The following is a 21005-nucleotide window of genomic DNA, read 5'->3' on the forward strand; positions in this document are numbered from 1 at the left end:
ACCAGTGCAGTGCCTGGCACAGAGTAAGAGCTCAGGAGGTGTTAACTGTGAGTCTCACTGCAGTACTAATGCCTTTGCTCGAGAGGCCAGTGGTGGGGGGTTGGCGATCTGTTTTTCTTGGTATGAGGCTGACAGCTGAGGGCTCACACCAGTCTGGACAAGAATCTGTGAGCCCGGAAGCAGCCCGTCCCCTGGGACTCGTTAGGAAACAGCCGTGGAGCCCCAGCTGACGAGCCCGGAGCCAGCAGAGCCACACATCACTGTGCCCAGCCCGCCTACCTCTCTCTGTCCAGCACAACGTCCCAGAGGCAGCGAGGTGGCCGGTCCCTCGGCGGAGCTCAGGGACGGGGAGGCTGGGGGCTCTGACGGTGGCTGGAGTGGGGCGAGTGGGATCTGCAGGAGGGAGGCCAGGGTTAGCACAGGTGCTGTCTGTCCCAAGTCCCCGCTCCCTCCCGAAGCTATGGCGTCCCATCCAGGGACAGGGAAACGTTCTTCCAGGTCTGCTCCTTCGATGACGTCTCCTGGCCCAAGGTGTTGCTTTCACCACTTGGTCTGAGGAGCCTCGCGAGACCACAGCACAGGGAGACTGAAGAAGGGCAAGCCCAAGTGGCCGGGAGGTGGGACAGGACGGGGGCTCTGGGCCAGAGGGCAGTGGCAGGCCTAACCTGGGTGTCCAGCAAGCCCCCAGGACCCTCTGCTTTTCTGCAAGGCCTCCTCCCTGATTATGGAGAGGATGAGCCTCAAGGCCCCTTCCTGTTCTGACCACCTGTGACTCCAGCACCCACAGGGGTGACAGTGACTAACAGAAGAGGCACTTGTTCCTGGGTCCTGGAGAAGGGATGGCGGGAGTTATCGCTTGGAACTCCTCTGAATGGCTTCCTGTGAAACCACCACTGCTGCGGCTCCGAGGATTGCAAAAGCAGTGTTTAATCACAGATCAGTTCCCTCTTCATCCCCGAGAATGTCATTTCCTTCTCCTGGGCATCTTGACTAGATGCCCAGGTCAGCTCTAACTACTCTTCCCCCCGCCTTGCATTCTCCACAGCTGTTAACTCCTGTCTCTGTGGCGTCTCTACCTCCCCCTGGCCTGGCCCTTGGGAGCTGCTCCTTCAGCCCAAAACCCTCACACCTCTGGCCTGGGCACCTCTCAGCACTTTGGTCTCCCTGACCTGGCTGGGCAGTCTTTCAATCTCCTGTGCCCACAGCAGCCTGAAGCATCTTTGTCGTCTTCTTTTTTTTCTGAAGCATCTTCTGCCTGCCCACTGCTTCCAGAGACAAGTTTGAACGCCCCTGCCACCATTCTGGCCAGTTCTTCCCTGACCCCGTGCCCACCTCTGTCTCACTCACTGCTCTTCACACATCCTTTGGTCAAGTCCAGCTGAACAGCTCTCTGCTCCCTAGGATTCCCTGCTCTATTCCTTCCACGGGGACTCCCTTCTGCCCCACCCCTCCCGCTCTCTATTTCCTTGTTTATTTATTCATTTTTTGCTTTTTAAGGCCACACCCGAAGCATACGGAGGTTCCCAGGCTAGGGGTCGAATCGGAACCAGTTGCCAGCCTACGCCACAGCCACAGCCACAGCAATGCGGGCTCTGAGCTGAGTCTGCGACCTACACCACAGTGCACAGCAATGCCAAATCCTTAACCCACTGAGAGGGGCCAGGGATTGAACCTGCACCCTCATGGATCCTAGCCTGATTCATTACCACTGAGCCACAACAGGAACTCCTCCACTGCACTCTTTTTGAATGGCCCGTCCATCAGGTCCCAGGTCAAATGTCAACTCTTTTAGGGAACTCTCTCCAGCCTATCTCCGATGGCCTCTCTCCCCTCCGGGCTCTGGGGCAGCACTGTTATGCTCTGTATACCTATCTTAGTGCCCGAGAGCCCTACCTCTCAGGGGTTACGTTCACTCTGCACAGGCCACAGCTCCATATGTGTTGGCAAAGGCACTGCTCACAGTAAGAGCTTAATTAGCACCTGCTCAACCGAGCTTCCATCCTAGCAAAGCACAACTTGGAAATAACATTAATAACAACAACTAGCTGCTAATTATTGATTATCTACTATGGGCCAAGCATGAGATATTATCTCATTTAATCATGACAACCTGCAATATAGGTATTTTTATCCCCATTTATAAAGGAAAAAACCCCCGTGGTTTGTATAGTTAAATACTTTACCCAAGGTCACACAGCTAACAATTCCCTATGTGAGGGACCCAACCCAAGTTTATCTGAGGCCAAGATTCATGCTCTTTCCATTATGTCATGTTACTTCTGGGGAAGAGAACTCTATGGTCCCAAACCCCCAAATTCATTTAAAAATCCCCAACTCAAATCCCAGGGTTCATTTAAGTAAAAAAGAAATGATTTAAGGCTGATCTACACCTCTGCGGTCACTGAGAAGGGTATGGGACGGGATAAACTTGGCTGGTGTGGTCAGGCCTCTGGGCACTCCTGGGTGAACCCGACAGCAGGGACAGACCCAGGGTGGTGGGAGCTGCGGAGTTTCCCCTCAGGCCTGCAGCAGCCTGGTGAGACAGGGGGTGTAGAAAGGCCGTGGCAGTGAGAAGCTTCCTCCGCCAGGGGTCCAGCTTCCCAGGGAGCTGAGGGCATCCTGCTCAGGGTTTGGCGGCCAAGAAAGAGCTGCCTGGTTTGCATCACAGACACACAAATTCAGACACGCACCAGGAAGGTGTTTCTCTTTTTGTCAAGGTCGGGGTAGGTTGCGGGTGTGCTGGCTGACCTCAGAACCCCAGGTTCCTGGAGCTTCTCCTGAGGCCCCCAGGTCTCACCCCATCCTTGGGGCTTCCTGACAACTTGGGACCCCAAGTGACAACCTAAGTGGGCCCAGGACTCGCTCCTGGCAGCCTCCTGCTTCTCCTGGGTAAAGCAGGCATCAGGATGGGAAGCAGGGAGTGGCATCCGCGGCCAGGCCTGTGTCAGTGGCTGAGCACAGGCAACCAGGCGTGCAGAGATCCGGGTCAAGTGCCTTTCCTGACCTCTCTGTGACACCAAGCACTGGGTGCCTTACGCCCAGCCCCACCCCTGCCCCTGGCCAAGAAGAGGCAATGCAGTGGCCAAAGGGGCCCCTAGGGAGCTTGAAATAACTTCAATTTCAGCCTCCACCCAGCTCCCTACACAGGGTGGAGGAAGCAAGGACCTTCTCTGTCAACAAGAAGGGATACCATCCAGTGCGGTGGGGGGCATCTGGGAAGTGGGGGAAAGTCAAGCTTACGGGGACTCAGGAAGTCCCCCCACCCCCATCTAAGGCTCAGATCTATCAGGCGAGGGGGGCCGCCAGGATGAAGGACAATGGCTCACAGCCTGCTTCTGTGAGTGTCTGGGAGAACCGAGGGTGACGATGACCACGGGGCTGGGGGGAGGCAGGAAGCTGAGCTGGGAGGAAGGAGGAGGAGAGCTTGTGCCTACCTGAGGGAGGGAGCCTGCCGTGAGCTGGAGTTTCTGCTGAAACAACGCGCTCAGCATCTGGTTCTGCCGTTCCAGGTCAAACACCCTCTTCTTCAGCTTGATGCACTCCTCCCGCAGGTCCTGCCGCCCGCCCAGGAGGCGGAGGAAGACAAGGAGGGGACGGTGGAGCGGGTAGCGTGAGCACCGTCACCTTTGTCAGAGCAGCGGGCACGCCTGCTGGGCATGCCCTTCTCTCGCGACCTCCTGTGAGGGAGGCCTATATTTATGGCTAGTGCATCTTCTGGGGCTGGTAAATTTTCTAAAGTTTACCACCCACGGTCCAAGGTTAGTTCATTCTCTTTGGTGGCTTTCCCATCCCTGGAGCCAATCTGCTGCCTCTTAGAAACCACATATCAAAGAAGGGCCCACCTGGGGAGTTCCCATTGTGGCTCAGTGGAAACAAATCTGAGTAGTATCCATGAGGAAGCATGGCCTTGCTCAGTGGGTTAAGGATCCGGCGTTGCTCTGCGCTGTGGTGTAGGCTGCAGATGTGGCTCAGATCTGGCGTTGCTGTGGCTGTAGTATAGGCCAGTGGCTACAGCTCCGATTTGACCCCTAGCCTGGGAACCTCCATATGCCATGGGTTTGGCCCTAAAAAAAGGCAAAAATAAAATAAAATGTCTTAAAAAAAAACCCAAAAACAGAAGAAGGGCCCCTATAAGGCAGAGGAAGACCCCAGGGGTCAGAGTGGCTCCCATGTCGAGAAATTACCCACAATGCCCGGGTAAATATTTAGCTGCCACCTTATGCTCACAACATCAACACTGCTATCAGAGCCATCACAACCTGGAGCAACTGGCTGGGGCCAGGATAACAGAAGGATTCAAGCCCAAATCAAAGTTACTCTAGCTCAGAGACCTGGCCCTACCTAGCCCACCCTGGCTCTAGGTAGAACAGCATAGACTGTCCAAGGCAGAGAAAGGGGAACTTCGTTGGTGGGCCAAGAGGCCATTTCTACCAGGCCCCCTTCTCCCTGCTCTAGCTGAGCAGGCTCAGGGGTCCCCAGGAGGGCTCTCCCTTGCGATCCCCATAGCCTCCTCCCAGGGCATCTGGGTTTGCGGGGGGAGGCAGGGCAGTGGTGAGAACGTCTCCCGAAGCCTTTTTACCTTTTGGTTCAGCAGTGCCTGCACCACGTGGTTGGCAACCTGGGGAGAGAAAGGCAGAGCCGTTAGCTGACCCAGCCTCTGCCTGGGGCAGAGAAGCAGACAAGCTAACCCGCCTGCTCCCCCAGCATCCGTCCCACAGACCTCGTCCAGACAGCGTTCGTAGGTCTCCCGCTGGTTTTCGTTGGCCTGGGCAAGTGCCGAGTTCTCTGCCTGCAGGAGGGAGGGGGAGGGCAGGTAAGAGGCCAGGGGACCTTTCTTCCTTGGGGCAAATTCCTCTTGGGGAAGGGGAGGCAAGGAGTCTTCGAGCTCCAGCCTTGCCCCAGCTCTTGGCTCTGGTCCGATTCTGCCAGGCGGGAAAGCCTGCAGAGACGGCCAAGGGCATCCAGAAGGCAGAGCTGAGGGGGCTGGGTTTTGATCACCCCGACTTGAGTCAGTGAGGCTGGAGGGACTGGGGAGACACAGTGGCCAGGAGGACCTAAGGAGGGAGGCGCCAAAAGTAGCCCTTATTTCCCTGGGGAGAGGGGAAAGGAGGCTGGAGGGAGGAGGGCAGGGTCTTAAAAATGTGCTGAAAGGGCTCATGGAAGGATCCATACCCTCGTCCCGCAACTCCTGAGACCCTCTGTGACCTCTGCGGGGGCATGGACATGGGGGGGTGCAGCATAAAGAAGGGAGACTTGTGGGGTTAGGACAGGCTCACCCTTGTGCACACTTCCTGCCCTGAGCTGGCATGTGGGCTAGAGAGCTAAGAGCAAGGAAAGGGCATCTGCTAAAGAAACATTCAGCTCTGCCCCAGCCTGGTGAAGCGGGCTGAGAGGAGGGTCCACCCCCACCCATAAACCCACACCCAGCTCCCCCAGGGCTCTGGCCAGCACTGCTGCCCCCCCCCCCCGGCCCCCTGCCCACCTCCAGCTCCCGCAGCCGGTGCAAGAGCTCCTGGCAGGTGCCCGGCTCCATGCTGCCATCACCACCCTCTCCAGGCTTCGGGTTTCCAGGGCTCTCAGCCGGCTGGTCCATGGCCTCTGACATCAGGCAAGTGAGAGAAGCCCTGGCAGGCTACTCCAGGGCACAGGGAGGGGAGCAGAGGAGGAGGAGGAGGAGGAGGAGGAGAAGGAGGGCAGAGACAAACTTGTCAGTATTCTCGGAGTCTTGGATCAGTGTAACCAATGTGCCATGGACACTGTAACAACTCTGGGTCAGGCTAAGACTCCAGCTCACAGGACAGACTTAAAGGCACTCGTCCCATCTCAACAAAGACCATTTCTTTATCAACTCCTGTAACTCCCCTCGCCCTCTCCCAGGTCACACAGATACTGGCCAGGAGCCAAGAAACCCGAATTCTCCGCTTAGGTTGGCCTCGCACTGGCACCTGTATTCCCCTGGGCACAGGGGGAGGCGGCCTTCATGCCTCCAAGCCTCCCTGCTTCTGGTGAGACCCAGAGCAGCTTCTTTGTACACGCTGGGCCCTCTGCAGGGGTCTCTTGATACCTGCCCCCCGCCCTCCTCCCTATTCATTCTTCAGGGCCCCCACTCCAAGGTCAGGGACCACTCCTACATGCTTCTGTACCTGTCCCTCCAGGCTGCCTACACTGTGAGGGCAGGGACACTTTTCATTTCACGGTCCAGACTCACACTGGTGTGATACCTGGCGAGTAAGAGATGGACTGATGACTGAACAGATGAGTCTGTCATTGCCTGAACACAACAGAGCCAGGGTTCGGACCTGTATCACGTCACGTGATCCCCCTCACCCTTAACTGTTGCCATAGCTACTGGCTTTACCTGACTAGTCTTCATCTTCCATCTGAGTTTCCATGTCTTGGCTAGAGCAAAGTACTCATTTCCTTCCTCTGCACAAATATTGCAGAAATTTCCAGGAGATGCAAAACCCTTCCTCATATAAAAGGGTGGAGGCCCCCAGTCTACAGCTGATCGCTTGCCTCTCTGATCTGGAAGCCCCCACAAAAGGGGCTTAGTGCTTTTGGACCAAGGATGAGAGGAGCCCACGGCAGCTCACCTACTAGGCATCTGAGGGCTCCATCCCTCCCAGGGGACCCAGAGGCGGCCTCTCTCACCCCCAGCCTGCCTCCTCCAGTCCCCCACCAGCATGCACAGGTGCCGAAGCCCCTCACCTGTCTCTGCCTCCTCACCCAGGCTGGCACACTCACGCTAGCAGCCAGAATGGTCACCTTGCCTGGGGAGACACAGAGGGAGACCATGTCAGCCATGCATTTATTGGGTTCCTGCTGCCGGGCACCCTGGGCCAAAGGGATGAAGATGCCAGAGAAACCCTGCCTTTATGAAGCTTCCATTCTATTGGGGGAGGCAAGTAATATGGGATAAACCAAAGAACAAACAACAGACCCCGAGAAGGCACTGGAGGTGACAGCAAGACTGAAACCTGAACGAAGGCCAGATGAAACCCTGGAATGGGAAAAGCATTCTGGGCAGAGGAAAGAGCCAGGGAAAAGGTCCCGAGCTCTTAGCCGGAGAGGAATGAACACAGCTTTTCCACAACAGGCACTGCCTTCTCTAATCCTCATCGCCGCAAGGGAATTACCGCCATGACCCACACCTACACTTGAGCTGAGGAAACCAAGGCACAGGAAGTGACGCCACATACCCGGTGTGTGCGTCCTGTGTGCTGGCACTTCCTCGTGTACCACCAATTGCATTTGCTTCTCCTATCAACCTTCTAAGGGGGATGGGAGGTGCCAGCCTGGTCTGAAGCAGGCTCCAGAGGCAAAGGATGCTGCCCAAACCATTTGGCTGGTTCCCAAAGCACACGGGACGGGCCTGGAGGCCCCCTTCCTAGGCAGCCTCTCTGTAGATGCGCGTACCATCAGTCCCAGTGCTCCTGGAGCTCTGCAGCTGGATAGATCTGGGCTGGAATCTGACTCTGCGAAAGGCTTCCTCACCCATATAAAGGGGTGAGACTACTTAGCCTAAAGGGTTGTTGGAGGATAAAGTGAGATAAGGTATGTAGGGTGTTTTTCACAGACTCAAACAAACGGAGGTTTTTTACCTTTCAGAGCCAGCTGCTACTCCAGCTGTTCACGTGTAAGCAGACTCTAAGTCCCAGGCCCCTCACCCTGGGCAGGAGGGTCTTAGTAGAAGGGGCTCCTGAGCATCTGAGGTGCTGCCCCCCTGCCAGCCCTCGGGGCCCTTCTCTTCTCCAGGCCCCTCCCTGCCAGCCCTCCAGCTCCAGGGCGGAGAAAGGAAGAATGCTGGTTCTCAGGAGGCGGAGGCACAACAGAGAACAAGCCTGTGTGCACAATAGTGGGAAGGGGGCTTCTGAAAACTAGAGAGAAAGGAAAAACTGGGTAATACCTTTTTTCTCTTTCTTTTCTCTTCAGGGCCATACCTGCAGCATATGGAAGTTCCCGGGCCAGGGGTGGAGCTGGAGCTGCAGCTGCCAGCCTATGCCATAGCCACAGCAACTTGGGATCTGAGCCGCGTCTGGGACCTACACCACAGCCACAGCAACACCAGATCCTTAACTCACTGAGCGGGGTGAGGGATGGAACCCGTGTCCTCATAGAGACAACGTTGGGTCCTTAACCTGCTGAGCCACAGTGGGAACTCCCATAATACTTATTGTTAACACTCCACCGAAATCTAAACCCCTTTGTCATTTCACATCATAAAAGTGTATCAAGTACAATTTTGCTTTATCAAGCTTGATACATTTAGAAGCAGACAGGCCTAGGAAAAAAAAATGAAAAAATTCTGGAAAAATCCTTTTTCCTACATACACAAATAGGCATTAAAACCAAGAAAGTCCTCGGTGACCTCCACCATGGGCCCAGGTCCAGCCCCCTCCCAGGGCTCATCTCAGGGCCACCATCCTCTTGCCAGGTGGCAGCTGCCACTGCTCTAGGGGAAGCCGGTCCCCATGGGTCACTAGTGTCCCCTCAACCCCCTGACCATTTATTTCCCCAGTGAACAGGAGGCTGGGGAGGGGACGGAGTGCTGGGGCATGTGACAGAAAATGGGAGGGCGGGGGAGGGGGTGGGATGAACAGGGCAGCATCCGGGGCCAGAATGGGGCAACATAAAGTCGGAGACACCCTGAGTCTTGGTGTCCTTCGCACAACAACAAGACCCCGACTCAGGGTGAAGGTGGTTTAGGAGAATATCTTTTCCCCAAAAAATAAAAAAGCATCCAGGTTCGGCATGAGGCCCAGACTTTGAGGGCTGCCTGTGGAGCATATACATGTGGCTTTGTGCGTGCCGAGGAGGGCGGGGACCTGACACACGCCACAAAGCCAGCTTCTGCCACCTTCTCCATGTGAGGCCAAGGCAGGGTGGCCCGAGAACCACTGCGGCCTGGGGGAGTCCCTCTAAGGGACAGGCGACCCCAGCGTAAGCGCCCAGTCACGTGGGTGGGTCTCTAGCCCCTGCAGGGCCTGGGAGAGGCCCTGGCTATGTCAGCTGAAGATGGGCTGTGACTCAGCCCCACTTTGGGGAGAAGTTCTCTGCCCTCAGCCTAAGTGGTCGGGCCAGCTCAGGACCACAGGCCTCCTCGGGTCCTGAGGGGTCTGCAGGGCAACAAGCAGAGGGCAGGAAGCTGTCAGCCCAGACTGTTGAGTCACTCGGAAGAGGCCTGCATTTAAACTTGGCGCTAGGGAGGCAAGCACGCTCTTGGAGCTCAAGATTTCTATGGTGAAAATACATCCTGCGTTTTTACCCTCCATGGGGGGGAATATGAAGATCCAGAGAGAAAATACCACCTCTAGTTCCCGATCTGAACCCAATTAGGAACTTGGCCCTTGCGTCTGACCCAAATCTCATGAAGGAAAAAAAAAAAAAAAAACCAACAAAACCACCCAGTTGATCCCCAGCCGCTGTCCCTGCAGGGCAGGGGTTGGGGGGCCCCCTCCCTCCCTCAGGCCCCACCACTGCTACTCACAGCTTCTGTGCTCAGCCCCACCTGGGGCCCAGGAAAACCCCTGGCCTGGGTTTTTCAGGATGGCCCTGGTTTCATGCATTCCTCGAATGGTCCCACAAAATATCCCGGATGTTGGATGTGGGTCTGGAACACATGATGCTGGCCAGGCTGGGTAGGGACCGAGCTGCAGTGGGTGGGAGCTTGAACTTGAATCGGGAGGCTTCTCCCGCCAGAACTGCCAACGGGCAACCCCGCCCCCCACAAAGGGCTGATTCAGAGGGAGGTGACCTCAGTGCTGAGGGGAGGGAGGGAGGGGAAGCGAGGAAGAGCCCGGCCTCTCTGAGCCTCTCTGGCCCTCGTTCAGAGGAGACAGGGAAAGGGAACAGCTGTTCAGGGGTCTCTGGGTAACCAGTGGCGAGGCGGGTTCAGCCCAATCACTGAGTGAATCTGAGTGACCCCTCTCTCCTCAGCCTGGTCGGCACCCCCGACCCCACCCCAAAGATCAGACAGTCTTGGCCTTTTTTCGATGGTCAGGCAGCGGGATCAAAGGAGGGGAGCCTGCTGCTCCCACCCCTCCCCAGCCAGGGCACAGGCAAGACCCCTCCCTAAACTGAGTCTAGGCCCGGGAGGAAGGGGCCGGGGAGATGGCAGGGAGCCTGTCCTGCAGGCTCCCTTACCCTGGTCCTTAGCCAAGGCCTTCGGGCCCTGATGAGCCCCCTCACTCACCAGCTGTTCCCCCCAGAGGCCTCCGGGGAAAAGAGCCAGGGGCCGGGGGCTGGGGGAGGAGTGGGCAGCTGTGGGAAGGCAGAGATGGAGCTCCTTGTAATAACAGAATCCTCCATAACACCAACCGTCCTCCCTCTGCTCCCCCCTCCCCCAGCTGCTTTCTGGAATCCCTGTCACACCCAAGTCCACTTGTAAACAGCAGCTTCGGCACCCACAGCAAACACGCCTTTCCAGACGAGAGCAGCCCTGGGCTGCCCTGGGATGGGGGGAAGAAGAGAAGGGACCGAGGCCCCAGTGCATCCTGAGCCCCAACGCGACCACCGCAGTCCGGCCTAAAGCATCTTCCAGCCCTAAGCATTTCAACTGCTCTTCCCCCACCCCACCCCGCAGGGAAAGAGGCAGACAAGAATTTCCTTCCCTCCTCCTGACAACTGGCCCCAAGACACAATAGCCCTTCTGAGAGGCATGTGTCCACGGGGAAGGGGCCCACTATAGCCTTCCTCCCATTTCCTCTTCACAGGCGCTCCAAGAACCGCCAGACCATAGCATAGGTTCTTTCAAACCGACAGTAGGATCAGTCCCCGGCCTTGCCTGGAAAGGCAGGAGGAAGGGCAGCAGTGTTAGGAGTCCAAAAGGCCTACAGATTTCAACACCCCTTATCTTCCCCTCCCCCCACCCCATCCTTCGAGTTCCCTGTCCAAGGCACAACCCAGTAACAATAAAAGCAGCTGCTGGGGGTGGGGAGAGGGAAGGGGCTCCAACACAGACACAATGGGTTTATTTATAGGGCCACATGCCAGGGGCTCTGCAGCCAAGAAGCCCAGGCCCCACTCCCAAAAGCCCAGCAGGCCCCATCTTAGCCCAGCCAAGGGTACTGGAAAAAGCCTCAGAGCAGAAGGCAGAAGGTTTATGGTCCCAGCGAGGCGATTTATTTGCTGTGTGGCTTTAGGCAAATCACTCAGGTTCTCAGGGGACAAGTTCCTTCAGGCCAAGAGGAGGTGGGTCTCGAACAGCAGTTCTCAAACTGTGGTCCGGGGACTCTGAGGCCCTTTCAAGGAATCCACAGGCTCAGAACTAGTTTCATAATATCACTGAGACATTATTTGCCTTTGTAACTCTCATTCTCTCATTTCTTTGAGTATGTAGCGGCCTTTTCCAGTGACTATGTGATATGTGCTAACATGACAGATCGACTACAGAAGCAGATACAAGAACCCAGCTGCCTTCTACTAAGTCACACATGACAGATTTGCAAAAATGAAGAACAATGCCATTTTCTCACATTTTTTTTTGTTTTGGAAAATACACAATTATTTTCCACAAAATATGCTAACATGGGTTTATTGTCATTTTAAAATGAATTAAATATTTAAAACTCTCAGTTCTAGTTCATATGACAGTAAATGCCAATAGGTATAACCCACACGGATGAACCAAAGCTCTTCAAGGGCTTCAATTTTTTTTTTTTTTCCTTTTAGGGCCACGGGTGTGGCATACGGAGGTTCCCAGGCTAGGGGTTGAATCGGAGCTGCAGCTGCCGGCCTACACCACAGCCACAGCCACACCAGATCCAAGCCATGTAAAGTGACCTACACCACAGCTCACAGCAACGCCAGACCCTTAACCCACTGGGTGAGGCCAGGGATGGAACCTGAGTCCTCATGGATACTAGTTGGGAGCTACAACGGGAACTCTAGGGTCTTCAATTCTTTTCCTTCTTTTTTGGATGCACCTGCGGCATGTGGAAGTTCCCGGGCCACAGCAGGGACAACGCCGGATCCTTAACCCGCCAAGCCACAAGAGAACGCCCCAGCATCTTCAATTTTTAAAGAGTGTAGAGGGGGTCCTCAGATCACAGAGTTTGAAAAGAATCACTTTTCTAGAACAGTGTCCAGCAGAACTTTCTGTGATAATGATAATGTTTATTCTCTGCTGTCAAATACCATAGCCACCAGCGACACACGGCTACCGAACATTTGAAATGTAGTTAGTCCAACGGAGGAATTGAATTTTAAATTTAAATAGCACATGCAGCTGGTGGCGTCTACACTAGACAGCACGGTTAGAAGGTCCTTGGGACTCCTTGACTTGAGCATCTGCGGTCAATACTTCTTCCCACAGTCTAGAGGCTGGGGGTAGGAAAGGACAGGACCTGACACTCCTGTCCCTAGGCTTTGGCCCCCACTATTTCTCAGCCTCTCTTCACCAAAGCAAGGCCATCTCAGTCAAATGGCCAGTTCTGCAGGCGCCTTTACCAAGCCTTACTGTTAGAGTTGCTCTCTCATTCTCTGCAATGGCTATTTCTCACCCTCTCCGCTCGCCTTAAACTTCTGGTCCTCGTTTCCCCAGATTAAAACCAGCAGAGGGGAAACCCCTCAAACCTCCCGCCACCATCGTCCTGGTCCCACTGGAACCCCCCGTACCTCTCCCCCTCCTCCTGTTACAGGAGAGGGGCTGCCCTCTTCCCGGGCAAGGCCGGTCTTTCCCACCCCAGACACTCCCCATTTACGTCTTCAGGATCTACCTCTCCACCTTCTCAAGTGTCTTTCATCTTTAAAAAAAATTTCCCCTTGGAGTTCCCATTGTGGCACAGTGGAAATGAATCCGACTAGGAACCATGAGGTGGCGGGTTTGATCCCTGGCCTCCCTCAGTGGGTTAAGGATCTGGCATTGCCGTGAGCTGTGGTGCAGGTCAGTGACTATGGGTCTGACTCAATCCCTAGCCTGGGAACCTCCACATGCCTTGGGCGAGGCCCTAAAAAGCAAAAAAAAAAAAAAAATTTCCCTTTGCTGTACAGCAGAAATTGATAGAAAGCTGTATGTCAACTATAATAAAAAAAAATTTTTAAAAAGATTCGGAGGTCCTCAAAGTCGAAAAAGTAAAGTATACTGGGCTCTAAATAATAATGATAATTTCCCCCTGACATTTCTCCAGATATTCCAGATTCTCTTTTGCTTTCACAGCCAATCTTCTCAAAAAAAAAAAAAAAATGCCATCCTCACTGCTCACGCCTTCCTCAACCCGGTCCAACTTCGGCAATAACTGAATCCAACACTAAATCCAACAATATTTCCCAGTCCCCATTGCCTTCTCAGGCACAAGTGCCTCTGATGGCCACTTCCTGCTGGACTGGTTTTGTTGTTTTGTTTCGTTTTGTTTTAGCTTTAGACATAGTTCGACTGCCCCGCAACTCACCAATTTAAAGTGTACAATTCCGTGGTGTGTAGTGCAGTCACAGATGATGTGCCATCGTGACCAGAGTCAATTTTAGAACGCTTTCATTACTCCTTAGTTATCACCCTCACGCCCCAAACTAGGCAACCACTAATTTGCTTACTATCTCTATAGATGTCCCCATTCTGGACATTTCACATGAATGGAATCACATGATAGGTGGTCTTGTGTGATTGGCTTCTTTCATTCTGCATAATGTTTTCAAGGTTCATCCCTGTTGAAGTAGGAAAATGTAGTACTACGTATAGTACTACATTCCTTTTTATGACCAAGTAATATTCCACTCTATGGCTATGGCACAATTTGTTTATCCATTTCACTGATGACATTTGAGCCATTTCCACTTTTTGGCTATTATGTATAACGTTGCTCTAAGCACTGGTGTCCAAGTTTTGTGGGGATAAATGTTTTCATTTCCTCGTGGGTATGTATCTAGGAGTGGGATTGCTGGGTCATTAGTAATTTTTTTTTGCCTGCACCTGTGGCATGAACACACTCCTGGGCCAGGGATTGAACCGATGCTACAGCAGTGACCCAAGCCATAGCAGTAACAATGCTGGATCCTTAACTGCTAGCCGCCAGGGAACTTCATGACTATTTTCCTTTTATAATCAATAAATAATTCGGAGGGGGCAACACTCGGTGACTATGCAAAATCCTGTTTCTGCTTAAATTTTCACCCACTAATTTTAAGGATTCATCAGCAAATCTTGCTTGCAGCAATTACTACGGTGCTCCAATGATAAGTTTTCAGTTTCCCTCATTCTTTGTAATTCATTTTTTTAAATTTTTATTAAAATTGTTTCTATTTTGATTGTACCCATGGCAAACGGAAATTCCTGGGCCAGGGATCAAATCCAAGCCAGAGCTGGGACCTGCAGCAACTCTGGATACTTAACCCACTGGGCTGGGTTGGGGATTGAATCTGCGCCTCCACAGAGACAAGCCAGATGGTTAACTCATTGCACCGTGGCGGGAACTCCAGCTCCTTGTCATTTAACTGGAAGTTTTCTGAGGAAAAGCTGTTTCTTCACTCCCATTTATTTACATGTATACATATTTGTATTAGTATGGACTCACATGCATTATATTCTTTGAATTCTAATTCAATATTGTCATCACCACTTATTTTGTTGCTTAAATTCCAGCTTTGGCCCTTCTTTTAGGTTGGCTCCTATGTCCTTTCAATATGCCTCTGTTTAAAAAAGTTATTACTGTTACTTTTTAACATGTGCTTATTTTCTGGCGCCAGAAGATGCTCCAGGCTTATCTTGCATTGTCCTGACAGCACAGTCTCTTTTCCAAGGAGCTTTAGCAGAGGAACCTTCTTTCTACAACTGTAAATCTGATTGCGTCTTTCCTGCTTCAAATCTTCCCATGAACTCCTACTGCTCTGGGAACAGATGAAAGCTCTCGACATGACCCTGGAAGCCCTGCTCTGGGCTGGTCCCAGAGCACGATTCTTCTGAAAAGCTGTCCTGCACTGACGAGGCCCACATGGATCTCGCTTATTCAAGTCCCTCCTGCAGGATCTGTGTTTCAAACTGTAATGCATCCTGTTCTCTCGTCCCCCTGTGCGAAGGGGGCACTTCCACGCTGTGAGAAGGGGAGCTCCCTGAGGGGCCCTGCATATGCTTCTGTTTCCCCCCCAACTCCCGCCACTTCCTACCAGGGCACAGCTCCTGCCAGCAAAGCCCTAACCTGGTGATCCCCTTTCATTCCAGACTGAAAAAGACCAGAAAGAACAGGTGAGAATGTACAGTGGGCACATCAGGTTCCCTTCAAGATCCCCAATTATCCCCACCCCCACCCAAGTGGCTTGGAAGGCCCACATGACAAGCCACCCTGGGAGGTGAACAAGGGCCATTTTCAGATATGCCCCCAACATTGATGGGACCTTCTCCAAGCTCTCAACCCACTGCCAGGCCTCGGTGACACCCTCTGGGAAAGGGACTAACCTATTCACGCTGCAGACACTCTGGACAGATCACTCAGCATGAGGGTACAATGCTGGGTACTGGAGGACTATTTAGAGATGGGCCAGCTCATCTCAGACTTCTTGGAGCTTTCAGGTGAGTAGGGGATGAAAGACATGGAGGTAAAGAGTTGTACTGTGAAGAAGGTTCCACGAGAGAAGACTTTGGAGAATTTTAAAAATCAGGAGAGGAGCTCCCACTGTGGTTCAGCAGTAATGAACCTGACTAGGAAGCATGAGGATGTGGGTTTGATCCCTGGCCTCATTCAGTGGGTTAAGGATCTGGCGTAGCTGTGGCTCTGGCCATGGCCAGCAGCTACAGCTCTGATTTGACCCCCAGCCTGGGAACCTCCATATGCCATGGGTGTGGCCCTTAAAAAAAAAAAAAAAAGAAAGAGAGAAATATTAGGCTGGAGCCAGAACAGTTTTCAAGAATTTGAGGCATCCAGTGAACTGAGCCTTTACAGAGAGGTAGGGTTTAGGGACACAGAAAACGGGCCATTCCAGGCAGCAGGAGGCAGAAATCTCTGGGTGTGCATGGAAACAGTGCAGCTGGACTGAAGGGCATTTGAAGGTGAGTGCTGCCTGGTGCCCTGGCCCATGGCAGTTGCTAACTTGTCTCCTTTCCCCTGACTGAATACGAGGGTCAGCATCTTTTCAACATCTTGGGTGTAACCAGAGACACATTCTAGGTCCCACAGGAGGAACCCAGGCAGAGAGACTCCTGAAGGCAATAGCAGAGCTGACTACCAGAACGTCAGCTACCTGCTCTCGGATCTGAGAGAAAAGGGGGCTGTTGGCTCTCACACTGCACCTGCAGGCCCCAAAGAGCTGGGCATAAACTCCCCAGTGCCCCATGTCAGCCCCTAGTGCTCACTCCCTCAAGCTTTATATCCTGGCCTCTTTCTATAAAGGGAACAGGCCCTGGTCAGCCAACCGCCTTCTGTGTCCAGGCAGTTTCAGTGTTGACTCATGGCTGCTATTTGGCCAGAGCCCACAGGTGACTTCCTAAGTGGCCAGGTCTGCTCTGAGAAAGTAGCTCCGGTTCACCCATAAGTCCCACTGGGCTCTGCTCGTTTGTGCCCACAAATGGGAGTCAGGCTTCCTGGATTCCAGGTCCGGCTCCGTCACACTGCATGCCCCTAGGTGAAGCCTAGAATTCCCCCCTGACTCGGTTTTCCTATCTGTGAAACGGGGTGAGCTCTCTCGGACTCCTCTCTTCCTGCAGGGCATAGAGGAAAAGGATGAGATCATGTCTGGAAAGGAACTGCCGCTGAGAAGACAGTGCCCCTGTGTGGGGTGCGGGCATGCGGGTGAGGAATCCAGCAGGGCCTTTAGGGACAAACCATTGGCTTTGATGCTGCCTTCCTCCTGCAGGCCCCACAGGCTTCCCAGGAAAGCAGGAGGGTAGAGAGGAAGGGGCAGCAAAGCCAAGAGCTTTAGCCTTCTTCCAGTCCCGGGGACAGGAAGTGAGGTGCCGTCTACGGAGGAAGTGAGAAGCAAACACCCCCCAACTTCCCCTCAGCCTGCAGTAGAAAGGAAGGCTCTAGCTTCAGGAGCCCCCAGGCCAGGGCAGTGGGGGGGAGGAAACGGGGGAGAGACAGGTCGGGGAGGGGATGGGATGGAGGTGAGGAAAGGGCGTTATTGGCAGCACCATCTGGCAGAGGAGGGGCTTCTGTTCTTGGACACAGTAAAACTCAAGGGGCCCAGACTGCCGTGGCGGGAGAAGAGACTCCACGGCAGTCCAGTTGGGAAGCCCAGCTTCCCAGGTCACATGGCCCCTGGTCTGCAGCCCAGCACTGCACTGTGCCACGTGCCCACCAAGGTGGGCGGGGCCTCTGATTACCTGGTCTGACAGTATCTGATGTTTCTTGACAGCCTCCATCACAGGTGTAATTTTATATCTGTTTGATTATTTGATTCACATGGACTTCTGAGATCACCACTGTGCCCTCAGAGTTTGGCACCACACCAAGCACCAAGGCCATAGCTTGAGATATATATATATAGTCTTTTTGTCTTTTTAGGGCCACACCCACAGCATATGGAGGTTCCCAGGCTAGGGGTCTGATGCGAGCTGTTGCTGCCGGCCTACACCAGAGCTACAGCAACGCCAGATCTGAGCTGAGTCTGTGACCTATGCCACAGCTCAGGGCAACGCTGGATCCTTAACCCACTGAGTGAGGTCAGGGATCGAACCCACAACCTCATGGTTCCTAGTTGGATTCGTTTCCGCTGTGCCATGATGGGAACTCCCATAGCTTGATATTATATGATAGTAAGTGATTATCTACAGAGGAAGAAGCAGGTAGAGATGGGAGTGTGATTTCTCAATGTATGTCTTTTTGTATCATTTTTATCTCTGGACTATGTAAAAAAAAATCTAATGAAAAAACAAAAGAACATAAAACTTAAAAGAAAATGTTAGATGGAAAAACCACTTAAGCAGGTGATTTCTAAAGCCCCTCCCACCTGGGGCCATCTACTCCCTTCCCATAATAGGAAGTAGGGACCAGACCCCTGGGACAAGGGAGGGGCGAGGAGGTCTAGATAGATGAGTGGGGGGGGGGGTCTGGCCACGGAGCACCAGTGTTTTCACACCCTTTCTTCCCGGCCACCTATCCCTGGGGTAGGGGAGCCGCCCCCCCCCCCGCCCCAGGGTGCACTGAGAGCAACAAACTGCTCAGAAGCTGGTCAGGGCCACTTCTGGCTGGGTAAGGACTGGGTTCATTCCCACTCCTGTGACAGGGGAAGGTCTTAGCCAAGGGCAGACACTGAGGTGGGAGCTTGGGCAAGGGCAGTGCTTGGGGCAGGTAGGGATAAGGCAGGGGTAAAGGATTCCTGGAAGTGCCTGGGGCTGTTGCGGGCAGGTTCCGGGGGTGTCTCAACAGATCCTCACACAAAAGGGCCAATTACAGCCCCCACATCAAGCCAGCTAAGAGTGAAATGAATCAGCCCCTGGGAACTGCAGCTGGTGAGAACCCCATGGCCACACCCCTGGAGTTCTGGGCCCCTCACATTTCCCTCTAGGACAAACCTCACCATTCTCCTACCCAGAGGGTCCTCAGGGAGGGACAACTGTGAGCCCAGCATGAGAGTGAAGACTGCAGACCAGTGCCTCAAGGAGCACTCACCACTCAAACCCTACAGGCAACAGTATGAACTGCAGAATGGGGCATCTCTCCTTTCAAAATACCTTTACACTTAAAATAAATAAATAAATAAATAAATAAATTAAACAGCTTAGTGAGTACTGGAGAACCCTTAGAGTTTAAGGACCAGCATAAGGTTCAGAGAGCTGTGCCTGACTGGGCTCTTCTCAGCAGCTGCTGGATTTTGAGAAATCAGGAATGACAGCAATGATAATTCACCCTAATAACAGCCTGGCCTCCTCAGCCCTCTTTCATCTGTGTAACTCCCAGAGCAGGGAAAACGGTAATTATCAAGCAGGTACCACACCCCAATCATGTTGTCTTATTAATCCATCAGCACAGGCTGGGAAACTGAGGCCCAGGGAGAAGGATTTCTTTCACACAGAGCTAAGGATACAGGTGCCGAAGCCGGCTGGCCAATGAGGAACCGGAGGTGCCAGCTCCATATCTACTATGTTTTGAGAGGATGCTGAAGACAACGGCACTCCTTTCAGAGTCAGCCAGATCTGGGTTTGGGGGGGAAGGTGAGAAGACCCCAGACAGGTGTCCCAAGCCCCCATCCCAAGGCTGCAGCAGGATGGGCACATTCTGGGGGTGTCTGGCTCTGACACTCATCATGGTATGAATCACTCCAGTGCACCCCCCTTTTTTTGCAGGTAGCCCTGGCTGGGGGTCCCGGGTTCTAATCTTGAGCCAAGACATTATTCTCCCAAAGCACTGCAAAGAGGGCCAACAGCTGATTTGAGCATCTCTGCCATCTCTGCGACAGGCACAGGTTCTCCAGGGTAAATGAGGGCCCAGCTCTCCAAAGGGTCCCACACTACAGGTGCCATCTGTGAAGAGGGAGCAGGGGGCACCCGGCAGCCGGATGGGTAGATCAGATCAAAATCATGTCAAGTGGGAGACTGCTTCTTGGGGCTCCAAGCCCATCGCTGCACCCTCTGCCCATCTTTGACACTGATCTTAAAATAATGAGATCTTTCCTACGGCAAGGCCTGCCTAGTTGGTCACTGCTTTAGCAACCTGCAGAGGAAGCTCAGCTGGCCTGTGCCTCCTCCAGGAGGGTAGCGGAGGGTGGGCAAAGAGTCACAGAAGACCAAAGGTCTTTTCCTGCTGTGGCCACAGGGTGAAGCAGCAGAGATGTGAATGGACACAGAAGTGTGAAGATGGAGGCACTGCTAATTGCAGATCCATCTGCAGTACATGCCTGGTACTGTGAGAGATGCTGGGAACAGACACAGTCTCAGCTCTGGGGAAGCCTAAGGGCCAAGTCCGGTAGCAACCAATGACCTTGTCTTCCAACCCTCCAGGGAAGGGCCTGGGCAAAAATATTAAGGGTGCTGTTCTAAGGGATTTGAAGTTGTTTTACTTCAGCCTCTTAAGAGATGCTGACCAGAGCCTCTGGGGGACTTTGAGATAACACTCTGACCCCAAGGTCTCAGCTCTCCGAAATCTCAGGTTCAAGAATGGTCCTCTCCGCTTTAAACCCAGCCAGGACCCCTTGTGCACAAGAAATTAAGGCAGAACGGTACAATTTAAAACACTAGACCGGAGTCAGGAGGCGTTGCTCTGACACTCACCATGGTATGAATCACTTCCCCCTTTGGACTCCAGGGCACCCCCCCCCCCGTTTTTGCAGTTTCCCCATTTTTAACACGAGGGTGTTGGACTAGACTGTCTCTAGGATTCCTTCCAGCCTGTGACTCTATGTTGTTTTGATGTGGTGGCAGATCCCAGATTGATTTACATAAATTTGCATGTTCAATCAGAAACCCCAAACTCCGGAGTATAGAAAATCCAATCAGTCCATTAGTGCAGCCAGACTGGGGCTGGAGGAGCCTGCCAGATTTGGCAAGGATCGTCAAAGGAGACATGGTAGTGAATTAGGGGAGGAGCCGGGGAAGCAAGGGCAGAGGCGGCATTTGCTCTGAGAGATGTGGTTCTGGTGACCTGGGGCTGATGGGGCCAGGGACCCCTCTTCAGCCATCAAGCAAGAGTCCTTTCTTCTCCTACTTCTAACGGGGCTTCTGGCTGGCCGGCCTCAGAGCCACACCCCAAGAGGAAGCAGCAGCCTCTGCCTAGCAACAGCCGCATCCTTCACTCTGACAGGGACTCCACCATTAGCCATGTTCTGGGAAACTGACCTCCCTGGGAGCATCCATTCTCTATTCCAGGGGGCCCTGCAGCGAGGAAGGTTTCCTTGGGTTCTCACCCGAATACCTCCTGCTGCAGTTCAACTCCCATGGGCAGCAGGGCCCAGGGAAGAGGACTCCCCAGTCCCAGGGGAGCCAGCAGAGGGACAAGCAATGCAGGAGAATGTGCCCCACATCCAACCAACCCCACAGCCTCTCTAATCACCACCTCTCCTCTGACATCCCTCTTAGCACCTGGGAGACCAAGGATGAAAACAAACCGGGAAAACGTGAAGGCCTGTGGCTCTTGGGCTACAGA

At 53.5% G+C, this 21005-nt stretch overlaps 1 protein-coding gene across 4 annotated transcripts in view; it reads right to left on the reverse strand.

Annotated features, from left to right (window-relative positions):
• NCKAP5L (NCK associated protein 5 like) overlaps positions 1-21005 on the reverse strand; it is a 30908-nt gene that overhangs the window by 7110 nt on the left and 2793 nt on the right. For 2 of the 4 annotated variants that reach the window (XM_047786570.1, XM_047786569.1), the window contains exons 2-7: positions 6709-6770; positions 5483-5632; positions 4721-4789; positions 4580-4618; positions 3435-3554; positions 280-393 (exon numbers count right to left, since the gene is read on the reverse strand). In XM_047786570.1, coding sequence (XP_047642526.1) covers positions 280-393; positions 3435-3554; positions 4580-4618; positions 4721-4789; positions 5483-5605 — 465 coding nt within the window. In that variant the 5' untranslated portion in view covers positions 5606-5632; positions 6709-6770. The remainder of the gene's footprint in view (positions 1-279; positions 394-3434; positions 3555-4579; positions 4619-4720; positions 4790-5482; positions 5633-6708; positions 6771-21005) is intronic. The other 2 variants (XM_047786567.1, XM_047786568.1) reach the window with 1 other exon arrangement.

Source organism: Phacochoerus africanus, chromosome 7 (genome assembly GCF_016906955.1).
Source record: "Phacochoerus africanus isolate WHEZ1 chromosome 7, ROS_Pafr_v1, whole genome shotgun sequence".
NCBI classification, from domain to species: Eukaryota; Metazoa; Chordata; class Mammalia; order Artiodactyla; family Suidae; genus Phacochoerus; species Phacochoerus africanus.